The 18491-nt window shown below is 37.9% G+C and overlaps 1 protein-coding gene across 1 annotated transcript in view; it reads left to right on the top strand.

The window, feature by feature from the left end:
- SHF (Src homology 2 domain containing F) overlaps positions 1 to 18491 on the top strand; it is a 539240-nt gene that overhangs the window by 271327 nt on the left and 249422 nt on the right. The window contains 2 exon segments of the mRNA XM_053717571.1: positions 14393 to 14541; positions 14544 to 14608. Coding sequence (XP_053573546.1) covers positions 14393 to 14541; positions 14544 to 14608 — 214 coding nt within the window.

The following is an 18491-nucleotide window of genomic DNA, read 5'->3' as shown; positions in this document are numbered from 1 at the left end:
AGCACAACCCGCTATCGCAGATCAGTCACCAAAGAATTATATCTGCAACGTTACACCAGTTATGACAAAACCGGCCAGCATATAGACATTCCACCATTTCGATCAGACGGTCAATGAGTGCCATGCCATTACAGAGTCCCTACTAACCTTTGATCCTGGGTCACCTACTACCCGAGCACATGTTTCTGAACCTGAGGTGAGAGTGATGGCCCTGATTGACCTAATGGAGTCAGTGGATCCCCCGCTTGACACTCTTATGGCAGCAGTGGTTGTTTATGAAAATCGGAGCAAGGCCTGGATCTGTTGCGCTAAAATCTTTTGGTCTGACTGGTGAGGACAAAGATCCCTACACACTTCAAACTTCAGATAGTGCCAGCGCTATAGCTGGCTGTAAGTTCTACTTTGTTCACAAATGGAGGTATGTGACAACAGGCCGATCTCTAGAGGCCCTTTGGATTGGACTGGCAACCTTATTGCATAGCGTATTATACCCCAGAGGGTGTCCCCCAGGGCTGCAACTTGGTGTGGGATAAATATGATCCGCATACCAGGACTAACCCACTTGCTACATGGTTGACAAAGCTGAGCTAGAGAGACGATAGAATAATTTTCTACTGATGCTCAGTGAAATCCTTGTTTGCATAGGTCTTAAGAGTGTAATTAACTGATGTGTCCCAGAGGACTCTATAAAACTCAAAAATAGCCATAGCATATACTTATATAACTACTACTACACATTGTCCTTATAAATATTCTATACTTATTATGCATGAGTGGTATGCCGTGCTATAAGTTGCTTATCTGTTCCTTAACCCAGCTGTGTTTTTTTTTTGTTTTTATCATTAATATGTATTGGTTAATTGTTCAACTTTTGTAATCAATAGTCCCAATTACTATAGGGTTACAGCAGAATGTTCAGTATCTTTTTTTGTAATAAAGAGTATAACCACATAATGGTAGTTCACTATATTCCTTCAACTACTTTGTCACCCAATTAAGAGTAGGCTTATCCAGAGCCACATACTGGAATGCCTTATCACAATAGACGAAACATAGGCGCTGATTAAACCTAGTGGTAATTCTTGAAAATGTTGATACTGATCTCTAGGTACAACATACAAACCATGCTAAAGTGCTGAACATGCCACTTTAACTTTCGTCCACTCTATAGCATTTTACCCCTACAACAATAACAACCATTAATGTGGTAAGGTTTGAAGGGGTTAGAACCCCCCCCTTCAATATATATGCACTACATAACGTACTCTACTATATCCCAGATTACTACTAACCCTACACAGAAGGTAAGGCCCTACCTAAGGTTGGCTGGTCACTCTAATCTATCCTAGTTGGGCAAATGGGTTGTATACGGCCGAGACAGCACATCTTCACTCCTCTTACTGACCACGAACACTGATATCAGAAGGTAACTGCTTTCCCATTGGAGCGGAACTAGTATGTAATGTTCTCATCCCTTCCACCCATCTTTTACAATAGACTCTATAGTTACTGATGCAGATATACATTATACTCTAAAGTATCCTTAACTGATGGTTTGACTGATCTAGATTTAGCCATATAGTTATATATTCTCCTTTTATACCCTACAAAGTCATTGTTTGAATTTCCCGTAACACCAACTTTGGGCTCGCTTCCATTGAGCCGTTAAAAATGGAGCCATAAGCTACCGAAGCGGCCGACAGCTAAAAGTAATTTACGGCTTCATTTTAGTACCAGGTTTCCATTGAAAAGGTTTCCGCTTTGCAAGTGGTTGCTCTTTTCTTGTAGGTGTAAGTTAGCGTTGTGTTAACTCTTCCACCTAATGCTGGATTTCTAAAACATTAATAGGTTACTATGGTAACCCGACCTTACACTACACTCGATCGCATATACAGCGCCGCATACAATTGCGGTGCCGTAAATATTTTACCTATCACTCGCTGTTGGAATAAAATCAAACACCTAACGCTTGTGCAATATCTACCTCTCAACCGCAACCCCACAGCAATAACTAATGTTTTAACCCCTAATCCACCAACCCCCATACCGCAAAGTATCTATCAAAGTTATTAACCCCTAAACCGCCATCCCCCCACAACACAAACTATCAATTAAATTGATTAACCCCTAATCTGCAATGCCCCACAATGCAAACTATTTAAACTATTAACCCCTAATTCGCTATTAACCCACATCGCAATTAACCTAATAAATGTATCAACCTCTAAACCGCCAAACCCCACAGCGCAAATAACTAATCACTAAACCCCCTGACCTAACACCCCCTAGATTTAATTTGTTTTTATTTTGGGGGGCTATTTTATCTTCATAGGGATTGGGTTTAATTTTTTTAATTTTTGATAATTTTGTTTATTATTTTATGTAATGTTAGACTTTTTTATTTTCTGTAATTTTAGCTTAATTTAAACTAAGTTTTTTAATGTTAGCTTTTTTATTTTAATTGTAATTTAGGATTATTTTAATTTATGTAATGGGGTTAATTTAGGGGGTGTTAGGTTATTTGCGTTGTGGGGTTTGGCGGTTTAGGGATTAATAGATTGATTAGGTTAATTGCAATGTGGGTTAATGGCGGATTAGGGGTTAATAGATTTAATAGATATTTTGTGCTGTGGGGGCATTACGGATTAGAGGTTAATAGATTTAATAGATAGTTTGCGTTGTGGGGCATTGCAGATCAGGGATTAATAGTTTAAATAGCTAGTTTGCGTTGTGGGGCATGGCGGTTTAGAGGTTAATAGATTTATTATAAGTTGCGATGTGGGCGATGGCAGATAGAGGGGTTTTGACGTGTCAGGTTAGATTTCAATGGGAAAAAGGTCTCAAAAAACACCCTTTTTTCCTGTTTTACACATTGTTGAGCTGGATGTAATTTTTGTTAGTGTATCGGCAGCCTCCGACAGTGTAGTAATGGTTTGTGCTGGCATTGGAAACCGGGTATAATTTAAAGATTAGCTGCTTCCTATAATTTGTATGGGACACAATAATGTTTTCGGCATGCGGAGTCCGGTTGCCGAAATTGGGTAATAACGGGCCATTGGAAGCAGTAGAGTGCACGCAAACCTAATTACGGCTTAGTGGAAACGAGCCCTCTGTTGGCTCCCCAATCATTAAGCTTGACCATTCTAGAATCTGGACCCAAAAGGGGTCCTTTCATTTACTTTCCCTAGCATTCCCCCTTTGTAGTTTTAATTAGTCTTTTGCAGCCTTGTAACTGTATCTTTCAAACCTAAAGAAAAAATATTAAAAAAAAATTCCATTACAATTTTACTACTTGCAGCCAAACAAAACACGTTCTAGATAAATCTGCTGCACATAACACAATTAAAAAACAAACTTCTTTTTATTTGTACCTTATGTGCACATTAATGCTTCTCTCTTGCTTTTATACATCTGTCTAAGCTTGTGCACAACATCTAATTTATGCCATTCTGCTTTAAAATGGATGTTGTGTTCTCATTTGAACTGCCAGGAAAATAACAGTAGTATGTAATATATTGTAAGCCGTGATTCTCAAAATGCAGTGTGGGCTGATGATAGAGTTGTGTTACAGCGAGGAAGAAGAATCAGGTCATAATGATATTGATTCTGTGTGCTCATAGCCAGTTAATTTATCACTAGTTTGGGAAAATATAAGCAAACATTTGTGCTAAAAGGTACAACTGATTGCCAGAGCAATTCTGCCATTATTGACATTTTCATTTCAAGCCGTATGAGATTGTGCCACAGCTTTGATGCTTAAAGACTTTTGAAAGTCACAGGGCCTTGTCTTTGGCTATAATCCAGAATTGCTGCAATAGATTTAACCAGAAATTAGGATGCAGAGGTGGGTAAGCGACACATAGGACTACAAAACACCTTGTGCTAGATTGTGAGTGGAGCGCAATATCGCACTTATGCGACCGTGATATTGCGCTCCACTCAGCCCTCTAAAAAGAAAAGAAATCTTATTTTTAAAGTGTAGATTGTAATGAAAAAAAGAGCAAAAACAAAATGCTCTCTAAGCAGCACATGGTTCGTCCTTTTAATGGTTCGAGTGGTATCTGGCTTTTTTCCCAATTCTCTACTGTAACCTGGCACATTTGATATAAAATGGTAGGTAGATCTTGGTTAGTGGCTGTTAGTCTCGCTGACATCGCCTCTGCTGACAGTGTTGATACCCAGCTGTACTTCAGGCTGCTAATAAGTTTCAAATGAGCTGCTCTGTGTTATCATGCAGATGGTTTCCTTTCCCTACATAAATCAAGCTTTCCATGCCACAAATACTTTGCTATACCATCTGCATTTGTCTCACTTAGCCAAACCTGTACCTTTTGGGACAAAGAACAGCTCAGTTGATTGCTGATACAGCCTATGTCTCGAAAGTACAACTGGGAAGTGTTAATTAAAGAAAGTTACAAGTTTCCCTATAATTATCCAAATCTTATAGACTGTGATAATGGAAAAACATAAAATCAGCATAAATAGAAGATACGTATTATGGGTAGCGAATATCTGCACAAACAACAAATATTGTTGTGGGCCCCTTTTGTGATGTTTTAATAGTTAGAGGGGTTCCCCAGTATATCCCTAGTGTATCCACTGACTGTGGCTGACTTTTAGAAGGTGCCCTCTGCCAGTTACCTTTACAGTATATGGCTACAGAAGTAGCTATCTCCAATGTATCTGCTTTGTACTGAACCCTCTTCCTTTCAAGATGGTCCAATTAAATTAAAAATTTAATTAAAATTGAATAAGGAAAATGTCAGTAGGCTAAGGCTATCTTCAAACTATGTAAATTTGGGGAGATGCTCTCTAACAGCCATATATTAAATATAAATGAAGAATAAGTAGGTAAGTTAAAGGGAAACAGAATTGCTAAATGTAAATTTTATACTGTCTTAGATCATTTTATTATTGCACTATTCCTTACATATAACTGTATTTGATCCCCGCAAATGAGTTGCAACAGTGCACGTTCAATTTTGATTTTTATATCCCTTTAAATAAATACACATTTAACACATATCACTTAGAATTAAAATTAAATTAGAGATGTAAAAAACAACATATGGTATGTATATATATGTATATATATATATATATATATATATATATATATATATATATATATATATATATATATATAATTATTTAAGAAGGCTGGTACACCTTTCCAAAAATAATTTAGGATAAAATATAACATTTAATTTGGAAGAACAGTTAAACTTAAATTTTAAAATGTAAAATGAAAGGGATTCAGACAGAGTAAACAATTTTAAACAACTTTCCAATTATATTATTAAATGTATTTTGTTCTCTTATAATCTTTTGTTGGAGGAGCAGCAGTGTACTACATGGAGCTAGCTGAAAACATTGAGTGATCCAATGACAAGAGGCATATATGTGCATCTGCCAATCAGCAGTTAACTCCCAGTAATGCACTGCTGCTTCTGAGCCCTGCCTAGATATTATTTTCAACAAAGGATACCAAGAGAATAATACAATTAAATTTGAAAGTTCTGTAATATATTCATCTAAAAATGAATATATATATATATATATATATATATATATCAATAATCGGCCCTGTGCAAACGAATTCATATACAATCTTCTGTATATCTAATAAAACTCTCCCGAAACAGACAACAATACTCCCTTCAACTGAATAAACAATCACACATTTATTAAAGACAGATAAATAACAAATATTACTTGTTATTGTTTACAAGGTTAAACACAGAAAAACAATTTAACAGAGAAACAGTACATAAAATATTACCCTGTTTGCTTCTGTGGTTTCAGGGTGCCAGGAATCAGACTGAGATGAGAAGTGCAAAAATAATCACACCTTTATTAATAACAAAAAAAATAATAAAAGTCCCCAAGTCAAATAACAAGCCAGGAGTCAAAACCAGAGCTGGTACTCAGACGAGCCGAGTCAGGAGCCAAAGCGAATAGTCAGACGTGCCGGAATCAGGAACAAGGAAAACAGCAGAGTCAGGAAACAAGCTAGGGATCAGGAACAGGAAGGACGTCAGACAGCCAGGTAATACACAGGAACTCTCACAAACAGGTCTGAGACAACGCAAAGGCAAAGCATACTGACAAGAGGCCCTTTAAATAATAAGTGATGGCATCACAATTCTGAGACTGCATCCTGTCTCACACAGATGATGCACACCAGTCTGGCCATAAAAGGAATTGCAGGAAATGAGCAGCATCCCCCACAATACACATAGTCAGCATGAGAGGTGAGTAAAATGGCTGCCAGCAGCACCATGGCAAACAAAACAGGGAAAAACACTGACAGTACCCTCCCCTCAACGACCCCTCCCCGCGGGAGGACAAAAGGCTTATTGGGGAAACGGGGCATGGAAGGCATGGAGGAGGGTGGGAGCATGAACATCAGAGGAGGGAACCCAAGAACGCTCCTCCGGACCGTAGCCCCTCAGTGAACCAAATACTGTACACGGCCCCCTGGACATACGAGAGTCAATAATGCTGCTGACCTCATACTCATCATGGTTGTCAACAACGATAGGACGGGGACGAGGCAACACAGTGGTAAACCAATTAAAAACCAATGACTTCAAGAGGGAGACATTGAAAAACATTGGAGATGTGCATTGCAGGAGGAAGGTCAAGAGCGTAGGCCACAGGATTGACCCGTCAGAGTATTCGAAAAGGGCCAACATAACGGGGAGCCAGTTTATTAGAAGGCACATGAAGGTTCAAATTGCGGGAGGACAGCCAAACTCTCACCAACCTGGTAGGAAGGCGCAGGCAGACGCCTACGATCAGCCTGGAACTTTTGGCGCTGCATAGAACGATGAAGGCAATCCTGAATCTGCACCTACGTGGAATGGATTTCTCAGAGATGCTCCTCCAAAGCTGGAATACCCTGAGGCATGAATGAATCGGGGCAACAAGGATGGCTGAAACCTGTAATTCGCCATGAATGGGGATAACTTGGAGGAAGCATTAATAGCACTATTACAAGCAAAATTTTCCCAAGGTAACAGTTAAGACCAATTATTGTGGTGATCTGAGACATAGAAAATGAGGAACTGTTCCAGAGCTTGATTAGGACCGTTCCGCAGCCCCATTGAATTGAGGGTGATATGCCGAGGAGAAGGAAAGCTGGATCCCCATTTGAGCACAAAAAGAATGCCAAAATCTGGAGACAAACTGGCTACCCTGGTCCGACACTATCTCCTTGGGTAACCCATGTAAACGGAAGACCTCCCGGGCAAAAATTGAAGCAAGCTCCTGAGCGGTAGGCAACTTCATCAAGGGAATGCAATGTGACATTTTAGAAAAACGGTCAACCCACCATAAGGATAACAGTATTACCATTGGAAACAGGGAGCTTTACAATGAAGTCCATGAAAGATGTGTCCAAGGACGCTCACCATTAGCAATTGGTTGAAGAAGACCCACAGGAAGATGTTGAGGAGTATTATTCTGTGCACAAACTGAGCAGGAGGCAAACATATGCAGCAACATCAGAACGAAGACCTGGCCACCGAATTGTGAGTGACAGACCAATCATTTGGTTCTTGCCTGGCTGACCTGCGGCTTTAGGATAGTGGTAAGTGTGCAAAAGTTTAGTTTGAAGATTCTCACGATAAAACACCACTAGGTTCTCAGGAGGTGCATTGGTTTGTGCAGCCAGGATCTCCTCCCCCAAGGGAGAAGTTAAATTAGTACGTATGGTAGCTAAAATATGGTCCGGAGGTATAACAGGAGTAGGTACAGGACTTCTCCTTGGACAGAAGCGAAAATTGTCGAGAGAGGGCATCAGCCCTAACATTCTTACTACCAGGCAGGTAGGAGACCACATAATTAACGAGACAAAAATAGCGCCCATCTGGCCTGTCGGAGCAACAAACGTTTTGTTTCAGCTAGATAAGTTAAATTTCTTGTGGTCAGTAAGAATGAGCACTGGCACGCTAGTACCTCGAGAAGATGCCTCCATTCCTTGAGTGCCAAAATTTATGGCCAGTAATTCCCTGTCAATATAAAAGAGAGAGAGATGCACTCAGCTGAGACAGAACAAAAGCTAGAAAACTTCCGTGCCTGTCTCATTTTTATTATAGGGTGCACTCAGGGTGATACTTGCACACATGCCCTTAGAGAGATACAAACTGCACTCACTGACGAGGCCCACAGAAGGCCGATACGATCGTCTGGGGTTGTTGTTCCCTTGTTCAGAGAGGAATTGCCTGGTATTTCGGCGCTGGACTGTCATTGGGCAGGATCAGACTGATATGCTTACAGGATATTTTTTCTCTGTGAAGGGGCATAGTGTGCTAAAAGCAACTTGCACCCTGAGTTATAAAATTTAAATGCACAGGCATGGAAGTCTATTCTAGCTTTTGTTCTATCTCAGGGGTGCTGTTCTCATTTTTCAAATTTATGCAAATCTCTTGGGTCAGCCTAAGAGTAATGGGTAAGCCAGACGTGGAGCCCTTGCACACATGCCCTTAGAGAGATACAACTGCACCTCACTGACGAGGCCCACAGAAGCCGAAAACGATCGTCTGGGGTTGTTGCTTCCCTTGTTCAAAGAGGAATTGCCTGGTATTTCGGCGCTGGGACTGTCATTGGGCAGGATCAGAACTGATATGCTACAGGATTATTTTTTCTCTGTGAAGGGGAATAGTGTGCTAAAAGAACTTGCACCCTGAGTTATAAATTTTAAATGAAAGGCATGGAAGTTATTCTAGCTTTTGTTCTATCTCAGGGGTGCTGTTCTCTTTTTTCAAATTTATACAAATCTCTTGGGTCACCCTAAGAGTAAATGGGTAAGCCAGACGTGGAGCCCTTGCACACATGCCTTAGAGAGATACAACTGCACCCTCACTGACGAGGCCCACAGAAGGCCGAAACGATCATCTGGGGTAGTTGCTTCCCTTGTTCAGAGAGGGAATTGCCTGTATTTCGGCGCTGGACTGTCATTGGGCAGGATCAGACTGATATGCTACAGGATATTTTTTCTCTGTGAAGGGGCATAGTGTGCTAAAAGAACTTGCACCCTGAGTTATAAATTTAAATGAACAGGCATGGAAGTTTTTCTAGCTTTTGTTCTATCTCAGGGGTGTGTTCTCTTTTTTCAAATTTATGGCAAATCTCTTGGGTCACCCTAAGAGTAATGGGTAAGCCAGACGTGGAGCCCTTGCACACATGCCCTTAGAGAGATACAACTGCACCTCACTGACGAGGCCCACAGAAAGGCCGAAACGATCGTCTGGGGTTGTTGCTTCCCTTGTTCAGAGAGGAATCTGCTGGTATTTCGGCGCTGGGACTGTCATTGGGCAGGATCAGGACTGATATGCTACAGGATATTTTTTCTCTGTGAAGGGGCATAGTGTGCTAAAAGAACTTGCACCCCTTAGTTATAAATTTAAATGAACAGGCATGGAAGTTATTCTAGCTTTTGTTCTATCTCAGGGGTGCTGTTCTCTTTTTTCAAATTTAAGTAAATTCCCTGTCGTCAATTTCATAATTGCACTCTGCTGGAGCAGTTTCTTAGAGAAGAAATCCACACAGATGCAAGGAAACCGTCAGGCGTAGGACGTTGAGACAAGAGGGCACCTTACTACAGTCTCAGATGCATCGACCTCAAGAATGAACGCAGGACAGGGTTAGGATGAGCCAGAACTGGAGCGACAGCAAAGGCAGCTAGTCTTAAGACTATCAAAGGCCTTAATGGCAGTAGGTGACCAATAGAGTGGCTCATTCTCTTTACGGGTCATGTCTGTGATAGGTTTTGACCAAGGAAGAAAAGTTTTTAATAAAACTTTTCTATAGTAATTGGCGAACCCCAAAAAACATTAAAACGACCGAAGACCATTTGTGCGTGGCCACTGCAGAACTGCAGATAATTTGTCAGGATCCATACGAGGCCACAAATTCAGGGTAATTTGAAATCACTGGTTTATTAGTCTCCCACAAGGGATTAGCCCGGGCAAGAGCTGTGTCAGAGAGTAACAAGATGATAAATCCCACCTTAGCTCTGTCAGAGGGAAACGCCTGAGGTAACATCTCAAAGTAAATGCCCACCTGGTTCAAAAACCCTCTGCACTGAATAGGATCGAGGTAGAGGTGCAGAACCGGACATGCTCCTGGTAGGACTAGGTGCAGCAGCGGAAACAGGAGCAGCCATAACTTTTGGGACACTTTAGTCCAAATGTGCAATGCGAGTCAGCAGGGTTTGCAGGGCTAGTGCAAATTGATCCAAGCTGTGATCCTGTTCATCCATCCTGGAAATGATGGCAGGTAATGGTGGATTATTAGCACCATCAGGATTCATGGCCTTTGCGTAATGTCAGGGTGCCAGGAATCAGACTGAGATGAGTCTGTGTATTCTTTAATTGTTGGATGATTTAAGGTAATTAAGTTTATTAATAGGGGGCGGTAATCGACGACTCTTGGGGTCACAGCCAAACCAATCAATTTTCTAATTTTTGGATTACTGTAGTTTATTACTTCATGCTTATATGTTTTATTTTATTATATTTTATTTTATTATTTATTTTTATTTTATTCTTATTATCCACTTCAGTATTTTCAGGCAAAGTTAGTTTATACATTTCAAATAGTCTATCAGCAAATCCTTGCACTAATTTATTATTTTCCTGCATGTAATTTCCATATGATAAATGAACATCCATTTCATCAATACCCAATGTTTTTAGTAACTCATGCACTAATTGTTTAACTCTTGGGTTAAGAATTACATCTGAAGGCATGCTTGTTTTTAAACTATTATCCATGTGTACTACAATTATGTCAAATAATTTACTTAACATAGCAATTTCCATGTTAGACAAAAGCCTGTTAAATTTAGTATGAAATCAACACTCCTTTATCAAATGCTTCTTCTAAAACCAAAATGCAATCTTTACAATTTCCACAGTCATGTCAATTATTTTTCAACACACTGGTATATTATACATGAGGCGATTCATGCATTAACCTCTCCCCAGTGTTATTTGCAATTCATTCATATTTTGACACCAAATTATTCTCAGAGACACACTTGTCCCTGACTTTAAAAACTCTGATTGCACGACCAGCAGTTACTATTTGTAAAGACACATTCCACCAATTTTTTCAACCAAACAATCTCTTGTTTCATTGACTTGACAAAAGCATTTGTTACACTTGTTAGACTCAAACAAAATTCCACTGCTAATTGCCTATGTTCTCTAATTCTCCAATTACCTTAGTAATAAATTTCTATGTTATATGTACTAAAAACATTAATGCTTTCTTTCCCTCAGACTTTGGAAAAATATCTTATTGTTAAAAGGGACAGTCTACACAAGAATTTTTATTGTTTTAAAATATAGATAATCCCTTTATTTACCCATTCCCCAGTTTTGCATAACCAACAACAGTTATAATAATATACTTTTAACCTCTGTGATTATCTTGTATCTAAGCCTCTGCAAACTGCCCCTTTTTCAGTTCTTTTGACAGACTTGCAGTCTAGCCAATCAGTGCCTGCTCCCACGATAACTTCACGTGCACGAGCACAGTGTGTCTATATGAAATATGTGAACTAACACCCTCTAGTGGTAAAAAACTGTTAAAATGCATTCTGAAAAGAGGTGGGCTTCAAGGTCTAAGAAATTAGCATATGAACCTCCTAGGTTAAGCTTTCAACTAAGAATACCAAGAGAACAAAGCAAAATTGGTGATAATAGTAAATTGGAAAATTGTTTAAAATTACATGCTCTATCTGAATCATGAAAGTTTATTTTGGCCTAGACTGTCCCTTTAATAGATTTATTAACATAATCTTGTACACTAAACTGTGGAAATTTAAAATATTGGTTTGTTTTTTACTGAAGCGATCTTTCCTAAACACAGCTCCATAACCTTTTAACCTTGTGAATGTTACAAACAACTACTCATCTAAAGATGCTAGCTAATTCCTTAGCATAAGTAATCTATCTCTCTTTAACAAAATCTATGAATAAAGCCATTGGTTATGAATACAAATTCTAACATCTCTCCTACCTGCCATCACCAAAATATGTAAGAAATTACACTTAAACAAAAGGATCTTATGTTAAAAACTATTCACGTCTAAAAATGAATATATACATATATCAATAATCGGCCCTGTGCAAACAAATTCAAATACAATCTTCTGTATATCTATTAAAACTCTCCAGAAACAGACACCAATACTCCCTTCAACTGAATAAACAATCACACATTTATTAAAGACAGATAAATAACAAGATTACTTGTTATTGTTTACAAGGCTAAACACAGAAATACAATTTAACAGAGAAATAATACATAAAATGATATTACCCCGTTTGCTTCTGTGGGAGGCCTTTTAGGTCATGGAGTGTACCTTGATGTATTCCCTTCCAGAGAGGCGCTCTAATTTACTCTATTCTCACCCTGATTCTTATACCCTTTAAAACTGCTGATAATACACTTTTGTCCATGTTCCAAACTAGGTATTGTGAGTTAGTTGAAGCCTTTGCAATGCTTGTCACTCCCATATCCATATATGTTATATGCTTGCTTACTGACTAGGTCAGCATTACATCATGCCTGATGTTAAAATAGTCAGAAGGACACACTAACCTCTCTTTAACTACAGTAATACCATTTTTATACATATTAAAATCTTACAGTTCATTAAAATTGCCTGCTATATCTGAATCATGAAAGAAAAAATGTTTAATATCCCTTTAAGGTTAACAGTCTAAGAAGGAAACCCATACATGCATAAAAATAGAGCAAAATGATAATCGTAGAAAGGAAAATTCCAATATTTTAAATAAAATGTTTTGTTCTTCATACATGAGCTGTAATTGTATTTAAGATCTAAAAGTTTATAGGGCATGCTTTTTTAATCTAGTGTTAAATCTTTTAGCATTATATTAAAACCATGAAAAGAAAATGCTTGCTCTGCATCCTGTTGTGTCCTTATCTCCAACACACATTTTAGCCTTATGTTCTTAAAAGATTAATATCAGCATGCTTTCCTTCTTACATCAAATACCCTGAGAATGAGCATTTTGAACCAATTCTTATAAGATAAATGTCGGCTTGATATGTCAAAATATGTATACACAGTAATCATGGGATGCCCTAAATATTATCATTTCTTTTTTGTTTTTTTACCGCAACCATCAGCTGCGGAATAAATATATTTAAAAAAAATAAAATCTAATAGGTTTGTGCAACCTAATAAAGAATGCTTAAGAACAATCTATTATTAAATACATTTAATTATATTTAAAAAACAATTTGAGTTACCAATAAATCTTCATAAATAAATAGTAGTACATTTTTCTCTAGGCTAGACAAAAAAAGTTTTTGTTGTTTTGAATACATCCAAAACAGAAATTATTGTATGAATAATCAAAAAAATTAAGAATAAATTGAACAGGACTACTCTGAATAGTATATAGATTGTATTTAAACAGGTGTTGCATTCCTTATTTTTGTCTTGTTTTATGGACTGTAAATATTTACAGAAATATTGAATGGGTCACTCAAGCCTAGCATGGGAGAACTTTCATTGTATTTATTTGATCGCATTTATTTTTGTTAACGTATTAAAACATGGGGTTATTTCTCAGTACATTCTATGCCTGATTTAAAAGGACACTAAACCTATTTTTTTAAATGATTCAGATGGAGCATGCAATTTTAGGCAACTTTCTAATTTACTCCTGTTATCAATTTTTCTTTGTTCTCTTGCTATCTTTATTTAAAAAGCAGGAATGTAAAATTTAGGGGCCGGACAAATTTTTGTTTCAGGTAATGCTGCTTATTGGTTTGCTGAATGTAGCCACCAATACGCAAGCAGTATCCAGGATAAATAACCTAAGTTGGGCTGGCTGTTAAGCTTTTACATATAGATTAAAGTGTTCTACTGGCCAACATGCTATGGTTTGTAAAGCAAATTATTTGTGAATGCACTTAAATAAGACGGTATTGACAGTTGAAACGCATTGGGAAAAATAAAAAGCTGCTTTTTATGAAAAAAGCTGCTAAACCTTTCTTTGAACACATGAGGAGCCGTTTATCTCAAGCTATACTAAAGCTGTGGAATATACCGCAGTGAATTGATTGGAACCTTTGGTGAACAAGCCCCTCCTTCTATACACTCACAATAACTAAATGCAAACATGGCTAGGTGTAGGTCACCAAAATGTTACTCATAATAACAAGTGTTACTATGACTATAGAAGGTTCTATGCTTGACTTTTTATATATAAAATTATGTTTTAAAATGCTTGCTTTACATTTTGTTATAACAGTGTCCGCAGTTGTTAATGTTATTCTTTTAGTCCAAATGAAATACTCAAGGTTTCTTAATAAATAACTCTGACACTTTTCTGTGTAGAAATACGTAGACGAGGATCTAAGGAGCTTCCATGTAAACCCACTCCACTTGTATGACACTCCAATGAGCCTTCAGAAAATGGGTTAGAGTCTGAAGGTGAGAAACCTATGTGCCAGCGACCACGAGAGTCTAGACTGCCACAGGATGATTGAGAAGGCCGCCAGAAGAGTATGATCAGCCATGGGAATGGAAGAAAGATCGAATCTCAAAGAGCTTTTGCAGGTCAGTGGAGTTTTAGTCCATTAAAAGTATAACTGAAATCTGATTTGTAAAACAAGGAGATATTAACCATAGTGAAATTATAAATAAATATTTTTTATGGCGTTTAAAGATTTATTTGTTTTTCTTTTTTTTTAAATGGCAGAAAATACATTAATATTGTTGATTAACAATCTATTCTATGTACAAAAAATGATCTGAATGGCAAGTAAAACTAAACTGTTATTGAAGTATCTAAAGCAAAAGACAAGAAAGGAATGGACACAATGGCATTTGATTTGGCGCAACGAGCTAGTGCCTATGCCTGAGCATTGTTATTAAACCAGAGAAATCTGTAAGTGCACTTGGCACACAACACACTCTCTTTTTAGTAATCTTTGATCCATTACCAAATAAGGTGTTTAATTAAACAATTAATCAAACCAACTTTATTAACCTTCAATAATATTATATCCAAACCAGTCAATTTCTGGAAAATGAAATCTTGTACTATAAAACCAAGACCTTATAATTCATTTGAAAAAATTATTTAAAATAATTTTGACTCATTTAATTTAAGATATATATATATATATATATATATATATATATAGATATATATATATATATATATATATATATATATATATATATATATACACAGAGAAGTGCACTCACAGGAACGAACAACCAGCTCAACACCATTGTTTAACCTGTTCTTTTGGCGCCTTCTTCTCTTTTCTTTTACATATCTTTAGCCAGATTTTACCTCAATCTCCTACATCTCCTTTATATAGCTGTCACCTTTGGGTACTGGATGTCATAGGGATGGGAACAAGCAAACAGGCCCAGAGCGATTATTAGGGTAACTAAAGTATATGAATCTATCACAGAGATATCTCTTATACAGGGGAAGTCCAGCATTTGCAATATTAGAGGCCTGGTCTTGTAACTTGAAGTTCTGATCCATTGATAATCCCTTATCATTACTTTTTACTTTCCATACCTTTTTTTTTCTCCTCACTTTGTCCAAAAATATCTTCTTTCCTCTGCTAATTTTTACCATTATGTAATTTTTTTCCAATCTCTCTAAAAACCAAAATCATTAGTCCCTGCAGTTTGCCATTTAGAAAGGGATGCATTCTTAACTGTAGTCTAAAGCTTCAGTTTGCTTCTGTGTCTTTTTTTTTTGGCCAAAAGAAAACTGCTTAAAAAAACAACAAAAAAACCACCATCAGTAACAAAACTTTTTTTTTTTTGCACCAATTATTGCATTATTAGGCCTAGATTTAGAGTTCGGCGGTAGCCGTCAAAACCAGCGTTAGAGGCTCCTAACGCTGGTTTTGGCCGCCCGCTGGTATTTGGAGTCAGTGATTAAAGGGTCTAACGCTCACTTTACAGCCGCGACTTTTCCATACCGCAGATCCCCCCTACGCCATTTGCGTAGCCTATCTTTTCAATGGGATCTTTCTAACGCCGGTATTTAGAGTCGTTTCTGCAGTGAGCGTTAGAGCTCTAACGACAAGATTCCAGCCGCCGGAAAAAAAGCAGGAGTTAAGAGCTTTAAGGCTAACGCCGGTTTATAAAGCTCTTAACTACTGTGCCCTAAAGTACACTAACACCCATAAACTACCTATGTACCCCTAAACCGAGGTCCCCCCACATCGCCGCCACTCGATTAAAAATTTTTAACCCCCTAATCTGCCGACCGCCACCTACGTTATACTTATGTACCCCTAATCTGCTGCCCCAAACCCCCGCCGACCCCTATATTATATTTATTAACCCCTAACTTGCCCCCCACAACGTCGCCGCAAGCTACTTAAAATAATTAACCCCTAATCTTCCGACCGCAAATCGCCGCCACCTACGTTATCCCTATGTACCCCTAATCTTCTGCCCCTAACATCGCCGACCCCTATGTTATATTTATTAACCCCTAATCTGCCCCCCACAACGTCGCCGACACCTACCTACACTTATTAACCCCTAATCCTGCCGAGCGGACCTGAGCGCTACTATAATAAAGTTATTAACCCCTAATCCGCCTCACTAACCCTATCATAAATAGTATTAACCCCTAATTGCCCTCCCTAACATCGCCGACAACCTCCTTCAATTATTACCCCCCCTAATCTGCCGACCGGAGCTCACCGCTATTCTAATAAATGTATTAACCCCTAAAGCTAAGTCTAACCCTAACACTAACACCCCCCCCTAAGTTTAAAATATAATTTTTATCTAACGAAATAAATTAACTCTTATTAAATAAAATGATTCCTATTTAAAGCTAAATACTTAACCTGTAAAATAAATCCCAATATAGCTACAATATAAATTACATTTATATTATAGCTATATTAGGATTAATATTTATTTTACAGGTAACTTTGTATTTATTCTTAAAGCAGGTACCAATAGCTATTAAATAGTTAAGAACTATTTAATAGTTACCTAGTTTAACTAATTACAAATTTACCTGTAAAATAAATCCTAACCTAAGATATAATTAAACCCTAACACTACCCCTATCAATAAAATAATTAAATAAACTACCTACAATTACCTACAATTAACCTAAACACTAACCTATCAATAAATTAATTAAACACAAATGCTACAAATAAATACAATTAAATAAACTAGCTCTAAAGTACAAAAAATAAAAAAGAACTAAGTTACAGAAAAATAAAAATATTTACAAACATAAGAAAAATATTACAACAATTTTAAACTAAATTACACCTACTCTAAGCCCCCTAATAAAATAACAAAGACCCCCAAATAAAAAATTCCCTACCCTATTCTAAAATACAAAAATTACAAGCTCTTTTACCTTACCAGCCCTGAACAGGCCCTTTGCGGGGCATGCCCCAAGAATTTCAGCTCTTTTGCCTGTAAAAGAATAAATCCAATACCCCCCCCCAACATTACAACCCCACCACCCACATACCCCTAATCTAAACCCCAAACCACCCTTAAATAAAACCCTAACACTAATCCCCTAAAGATCTTCCTACCTTGTCTTCACCATCCAGGTATCACCGATCCGTCCTGGCTCCAAGATCTTCATCCAACCCAAGCGGGGGGTTGGCGATCCATAATCCGGTGCTCCAAAGTCTTCCTCCTATCCGGCAAGAAGAGGACATCCGGACCGGCAAACATCTTCTCCAAGCGGATCTTCTATGTTCTTCCATCCGATGACGACCGCTCCATCTTGAAGACCTCCAGCCGCGGATCCATCCTCTTCTTTCGACGACTAGACGACGAATGACGGTTCCTTTAAGGGACGTCATCCAAGATGGCGTCCCTCGACTTCCGATTGGCTGATAGGATTCTATCAGCCAATCGGAATTAAGGTAGGAATTTTTCTGATTGGCTGATGGAATCAGCCAATCAGAATCAAGTTCAATCCGATTGGCTGATCCAATCAGCCAATCAGATTGAGCTCGCATTCTATTGGCTGTTCCGATCAGCCAATAGAATGCGAGCTTTTAATACATTTTATTACCGGGGTATTTTAATGAAGTGCAGGCACAAATCCCCAAATCCAGAATTATTTTTTAAATCTAGACTTTTTTTTTATTAAAGGGATATGATACTCATATGCTAAATCACTTGAAATTGATGCAGTATAACTGTAAAAAAACTGACAAGAAAATATCAAATGAATATCTCTATGAAAAAAGGAAGATATTTTGCCTCAAAATGCTTTGCTTTACTGTGATCTCATGAGATTCCACTGAATCTACTGAAATCTTGCAAGATTTCATAGTAAATTTTCTTTAGTAGGGAAATAACATGACTGTGCCTGCACATGCCAAATGCACGCTCCCTTGCAAGTCCCAGGACTAGCATTCTGATTGGCTGCTTAAAGTCCCATTTATAATGGTATGTGGCT

The sequence above is a fragment of the Bombina bombina genome, chromosome 6, assembly GCF_027579735.1.
Source record: "Bombina bombina isolate aBomBom1 chromosome 6, aBomBom1.pri, whole genome shotgun sequence".
Lineage (NCBI taxonomy): Eukaryota > Metazoa > Chordata > Amphibia > Anura > Bombinatoridae > Bombina > Bombina bombina.
Note: the sequence above shows the minus strand (reverse complement) of the source record. Positions and strands in the feature narration are given on the sequence as shown.